This window comes from Salvelinus alpinus, chromosome 39, assembly GCF_045679555.1.
Source record: "Salvelinus alpinus chromosome 39, SLU_Salpinus.1, whole genome shotgun sequence".
NCBI lineage: Eukaryota > Metazoa > Chordata > Actinopteri > Salmoniformes > Salmonidae > Salvelinus > Salvelinus alpinus.
In genome coordinates, this window is record NC_092124.1 from 195,611 (window position 1) to 202,500 (window position 6,890).

Consider the following 6,890-nt stretch of genomic DNA (forward strand, 5'->3'; position numbering starts at 1 on the left):
AACGCCAAGTACCTACCATTGGCCCATATGCTGTCTGTTATAGAGTGACGTGTATATACCATTTCCTTCAACGGTGTGTGCAACAATGTCAGTCTGTTTATTGCAAAATTAGGTGAAAGGTTCAATCTCAAAATGACGAAGTCTCACTACCGAGGGGTAAATGTCACCATTGTTTTCAAACTTTTAGTCGTACGTTGAAAATGGAGAGTATTTTATTGTTTTGAACTTGTTGCTGAAAGTTGGGCTGAATTCGGCAGTATCGCTACAGCTGTGAAACTAACGTTACTGTTTTATCCTATATGTAATTGTCTCACTGATTGTTATCATGATAGGCTACTACTTGAGGACGAAACCTCGATGTCAATTCGCACTGGTGCATGCGTTGTTGATAAGGCTATCGTCCTCTTCTTATCCGATTGATCATCATGACAATTAGGTATGTCGTAACATAAATGAACTGCTCGCGTACAAAGTATCATCTCCCGCCAACAGTGGGCATTGCGCCTATCGATAGTCGAAGGGATTGTCAAATCTCAGCTCTACAAGTTAATGATTTGCTCTTTACCTCGTACTTAGTACCTGAGCGTGGAGTTTGGATTCTGCCCTCCACGCCGATTAACATAATTTGAGTAGTTTCGGGTAGCTGAGCCTTTCTTTCTGGCCTGTGAGCGCCGATCCAGTCAACGTTTACCTGCGGTCACCTTCTTGCTCCTAATAGATTGCAAAATGTTAGCTCTCTTTGTGCTTTTGCTCTGCATAACATCTTCATTTTCTGCTTCTACTAGAGGTGAGTTATTGTTTGTTTTTTCATGTACGGATATGTGTGATGAATATGTTATTTTATAATGTGTTGGTATGTTAGCAGTTGGGCTCTAGGCGTACAGTCAGTGACCTTGGAACTTCTGTCATAAAACCTTTGAATGGTCTTGCAATAACCAAGAAACCAACAAATCACTTTCACTGGAGATTCATAATTTCACAGCACATGTTTGTTCCTAAATTCAATAGTCAAATAGTTTCCTGGTGATGTAAGGTGGGCTCCCAAGTGGTGCAGCGGTCTAAGGCACTGCATCTCAGTGATAGAGGCGTCACTACAGACTCTGGTTCGATTCCAGGCTGTATCACACCCGGCCGTGATTGGGAGTCCCATAGGGCAGCGCACAATTGGCCCAGCGTCGTCCGGGTTAGGGTTTGCCTGGGGTAGGTCGTCATTGTAAATAAGAATTTGTTCTTAACTGACTTGCCTAGTTATATAAAAAATAAAGTACACTACCAATAGTAATTACTCTCCTGAACATTTAGGCAACCTGCAGGGTAGATATTGTGGATATTACTGTAGCTGGTGGTAAAGTTGTTTTTTGGGTGTCAATTCTATTAATCATAGGTGATATGAATGAAAGGAATTCTTGTTCAACTTGGTCAGTAGAAGCTAAGGCAATTGACAAAATGGTTGAATACAGCTGTCTGTGGCAGAATTTGTATGTTTGATTCAGCACTTTGTGATTGGTGATGCAACCCGAAAGTGACACGTCAGTCTTGACTCATGGCCTAATAATGTCAATTACTTTGTAATGCTACACTGTATTAGAGCAATCAATGACTTTAATAGTCCACCCACAACATTCTCTGTCTCCAGTGTTGATTGTGTCCATCAGAAACGTAGACCATAGTAGGTTTAGCTTACAAGGGTTCTCGTAATAATGACACATTATTACAAGTTGCAATTGGACCACGATGAAGGGCTCACCTTCTGAATCCAGGATGCCTGACAGTATGAATGTATACATATTACTGTCTGTTTTTAAATCATCTGCTACAGAGGATAAGATGTTTGGAAGTATTTTGCATAAAGCTACACATGGTTTTACAAGTGTCAGTCTCATCCAGTAGTAATTAGCCTGGGGGCCAGGTAACGTGTGTAATGGTTAAACAATTAATTGTTGCCTAGCCAAAACATTACAAATCTAACAGAGTAATAAATTGATCCAATCTGAACTCAAGCCTTTTTGTTATGATTGACATACAAAGGGGAAGTATTTGACTGCTGTAAAGCAGATGATTTGAGGGAAATACCTTAATTCAATCACTGCTTAATGGTATATACCAACTATTTTGTTTAGGAGATGTTTTGACAGACATCTCACTCAGCAGTGAGGGCCATTTAGTGTTAATCACTTTGTTGACATTGTTCTGATGAAAGACCTTGATATTTATATAGAGAAACACGGGTCTAAGTGAATCCCAACCATTTGGGGTCCTCAGTGAGTTGTCCGGGTCTCAGTAGCCTGTTCAAACTGCACGTAGCCCAGTGAAACACCCTTGGTTGTCACCCAATTGACTCCAGAAAAGTAACACAGGAATATTTTACTCTAGAAAAATGACAGTTGGTTTCAATTAGCCAGGGTTAACAAATGCTTGTGTAAAAGGATGTTAAACTGGCCCCGGGCTAATTTTAACACAGTGTTAAAGATAGCCCTGGGCTAAGAGAATGCAGTTTGAAAAGGCCTAGCGGGGCTCAGAAAGAAAACTGATTTGAGAACCCCTGCTCTAAGTCACTCATCACTGTAACTTTTGATCTCACGCTGCGATTCCTGCATGCCCCCATCTTGTTTCAGGTGCTGGTGCTGCTGGACCCAGGCTGAACAATGACCAGTTGTACAAATTCAGCTACACCACCGAGGTGCTGGTGGACAGGGCCAAGGGGTCAAAGGATGGCAGTGTCGGCTATAGGATCTCCAGTGACGTAAATGTCAACTTAGTGTGGAGAGACCCCAGCAGCAAGGACGACCAGCTCATACAACTGCTGGTAAGTAATCCCACAGCACCACCTCCTCACCCTGACTTTGCCAATAGCTACATTTGAGGAAAAATGTACTTACTATGGCTGTGATATGTGGTCGTCCCACCTGGCTATCTTAAGATGAATGCACTGTTAGTCGCTCTGGATAAGAGTGTCTGCTAATTGACTCAAATTTAAATGTATGTTGGCTGGATGTACCTGAATCCCAAACCCAGCCCCTAGAACCCCAGCCCCTAAAACCCCAGCCCCTGGACCCTATGCTCTTGTGTAGGTCTGAGAGGATTGGATAGGTGTATCTGTTTTATGGCAATAACCCTACCTCGCCATATGATAGCCTAGTTGGACTTTTTGCCATATCGCTTAGACCTATCCAGTCTTTTCAGATCTACACAAATGCAGTGAGTAGGGGGTAGGGGTTGATTTAGGATTCATTCAGGGACAGACCGAGAGACAGTTTTTGTCAAACCTGGTTGCATGTTTCCCTGGGATATTGAATTTTATAAAACCCACCTCTTGTTTTGGGAGGATACATGTTGGAGTTTATACATGCAAAATATTGTGTATTTGTATTTATTATGGATCCCCAGTAGCTGCTACTCTTCCAAAATTAAGGCAGTTTATACAATTTGAAAAACATTACCATACATTTAGACTGTGTGCCCTCAGGCCCCTGCTCCACCACTACCACAGATACAGTACAAAATCCATGTGTACGTGTGCGTATGCTATCGTGTGTATGCCGTCTTTACAATGTGAAAGGAAACTCAATCACATATTGATATGATCCTGGGAAAGAGGTTCTTAATGTCTCCTGTAATTGGAAAGAATAGAAAAATAAGCGTGGTCTGATTGTGTAAAAATAGTACTTAAGTTCTCAGTCAGGCCCCTCTGAGTTAAAAAAAAAATTGTATTTAAAAAGGCCCGGTTTCAAATAGTATTTGAATTCTGTTAAATACTTAAATTGTGCTTAATTGTGTGTGCCTGGCCCAAAAGCAGTCATCTCAAAAGTGCCAACATGCCTGCCTGGAATTCCAGACAGGCTAAACCAAACACTGACAGTTTTTGAATAGGTTCAAATAGTATTTGAAATCATTCAAAGTCTATACCTTCCACTCTGGTTGTATTCTATGGAGAATATTGATATTGAGCTGCTTGAAATGTCCTAATCCTCCTCCAAATCATCCTCCTCCAAATCATCTAACAAGCTCCTCCATTCCCATCCACAGATCTCAAACGTGAAGATAGAAAATGTGGCCCAACGCTCAGCCAAGAAGAACATATTCCAGGGCGCCACAACGCAAAGCCTTCTCGGAGAGAATAAGCTGGCAGCACTGGAAAGGCCGTTCATGGTGCACCTGAAAAACGGAAAGGTAAGAGCTGTGGATGTTGGTTTGTTTCTATTGTAAGACATTTATAAAGGGGCTCATTCATACTCATAACAGGTCTTACAAATAATTACTGCATCATAATGCATTATACTTGCAGGCGCTAAGTAAAGTGTTACTGTATGTTTTTATTGATGCATAATGCTAAATTATTGATTGAACTTAAGGCAGTTACTAGGAACATCAATGTGCTTCGGGTATACTGTAGTGGAGATTATCTGCCATAGGTAGATGTAGTAGGATGTTTAATTGTTACCAGAAGTATACTAGATATACTACAAATAGCTATTTTTCTATCATTGTAGTACTATTGCTGTTATATCTTCATAGGTTAATAGTCATAAAAGTATTGTGCAATTTTTGGAGCATCATTGATGACATCTGTATTGCCGGGGACTATTAATGGAACCATAATTGGCAATGTGTTAGTGTGGTGACGCTGGAAGGGGAAATACCAGACAGATGGTGAGTACAGGGCAAGGGTCAATCCTTCAGATTGCTGGCCGGCCGGTTATCAGATCTCACGAGAGACAAGTGTGGGGGCATTGGTGTGGGGTGCCGTTCCTGGATGACACAGACAGGGTGAGGTGAACCAGTTGATCAGTGAATGTCCTGTTGAATGCATTGTGATCAGCTAAATCTGTTATGAAAATATTGCAAATTTAACACTGGACTGTATATATTGAAACTAAATGTATTACATACACTCACTGGCCAGTTTTATTAGGTACACCCATCTACTACCGGGTCGGACGCCCCTTTGCGTTCAACAGGAATGTTCCACAGGGATGTTGGTCCATGTTGACGTGATGGCATCACGCAGTTGATGCAGATTGAACGCCTGTTAGCCGGCATGATTCTTGCCATTCTCCTTGGACCTCTCTCATCAACAAGCTGTTTTCGCCCACAGAACTGCCGTTGACTGGATGTTTTTGTTTGTCGCACCATTATCGGTAAACCCTAGACACAGTCGTGCGTGAAAAACCCCAGGATACCATGCTCAAAGTTGTTTAGGTCACTTGTGTTGCCCATTCTAAAGTTCAATCGAACAGTAACTGAATGCCTTGATGCCTTTCTGCTTGCTTTATATTACAAGCCACGGCCATGTGACTCACTGTCTGTGGGAGCGATCCATTTTCATGAACAGGGTTGTGTACCGAATAAACTGGCCGGTGAGTGTAAGATAATGAGAGAGTGACATGATTTTGAAACTTTTGTGATAGTGACCTTAGGGTGACTGTTTGTTTTTACTACAATGTGATTTATTGTCTGCAACCTTTGTACTTCTGTATTGTATTTTGGACTTTTTATGCTGTAGTCTCTGCAATGTTAGACGTGGTTTTTCAAATGAAGCTTTCTATCTCTCCGAGTTGATAATGGCTGAATATGGACAAAATAAGGTTAAAGAATGATAGTCTTCAACAAATATAATAACTACAACCTAATAAATCTCGTGATTTAATCTAAACCTCAAAGTGTGATTTACAGTGTGATGCCCTGAGTTTAGTGGAATACGCTGGGAAGGTGAATAAGACATTTGTTTGATCGTGTCTGACTGCAGAATGTGTCTTGGGTTGGCATGGGCATTCCTTGCCAAGAAAATTACACTATGTGCCACGCCATAGCCATACTGTCAGGTTTCAGGTAAGACCCAGATGCAGACCGTGTCGAAGAAAAACATTTATTTCTAGTACAAGGGCAGGCAAACGACAGGTCAAAGGCAGGCGGAGGTCAGTAATCCAGAGAGGGTACAAAAGGTCCAGAATGGCAGGCAGTCTCAGGGCAGGCAGGGGTCAATAATCCAGTGAGGTGGGGCAAGGTTTATTTATTTATTTACCTTTATTTAACTAGGCAAGTCAGTTAAGAACAAATTCTTATTTTCAATGACTGCCTAGGAACAGTGGGTTAACTGCCTTGTTCAGGGGCAGAACGACAGATTTGTACCTTGTCAGCTCGGGGATTCGATCTTGCAACCTTTTGGTTACTAGTCCAACACTAGGCTACGCTGCTGCCCCAAGGTATAGAACGGCAGGCAAACTCAGGGTCAGGGCAGGCAGAACGGTCAAAACCGGGACGGACTAGAAAACAGGAGCAAGAACAGACAGGAACAGGGGAACAAACGCTGGTAGGTTTCACAAAACAAAATGAATTGGCAACAGAGAACAAAGGTATAAATACACAGGATAATGAGGAAGATGGGTGACACCTGGAGGGGGATGGAGACAAGCACATAGACAGCTGAAACAGATCAGGGTGTGACACATACCTTGCCAAGAGAAAAGGAACTCCCTCAAGATGCATTTCACAGTCAGACCCTACGTAGTCAGACCCTTTTCCATTTGTTGACATCTCATTATCTGAGGCACTTTGATAATATTAATCGGAGAAAAGTACTGCTAATTTCGCTGTTCTGTCACTTGACTCTAGTGTACTGTCGTATCATATTGACTTGTTTGTTGTTCCATGCCTCTGTTTCAGGTGAGCAGCTTTTACTGCTATAAGGCGGAGCCTGCTTCCATTAAGAACTTGAAAAGGGGTGTGGCTAGCTTGCTACAGGTGCAATCCAGATCTGGGAAGGTCATAGAGGTAAATGAGACCCAATACATATACAGTTACAGGAAATTGCGGAAACATTTAATCTGCAGTCCTATTTTAGCAGGCACTTACTAAGAGATGATGTGATAACAATGTACTTTTGATACACT

General features: G+C 41.9%; 1 protein-coding gene across 1 annotated transcript in view; it reads left to right on the forward strand.

Annotated features, from left to right (window-relative positions):
• Positions 1-611: 611 nt before the first annotated feature.
• The window catches only part of LOC139566931 (microsomal triglyceride transfer protein-like), a 45,589-nt gene continuing 39,310 nt past the window's right edge, over positions 612-6,890 (forward strand). Inside the window, exons 1-4 of the mRNA XM_071388311.1 lie at positions 612-787; positions 2,616-2,806; positions 4,027-4,170; positions 6,664-6,771. Of these exons, the coding sequence (XP_071244412.1) occupies positions 727-787; positions 2,616-2,806; positions 4,027-4,170; positions 6,664-6,771 (504 nt within the window). The 5' untranslated portion in view covers positions 612-726. The remainder of the gene's footprint in view (positions 788-2,615; positions 2,807-4,026; positions 4,171-6,663; positions 6,772-6,890) is intronic.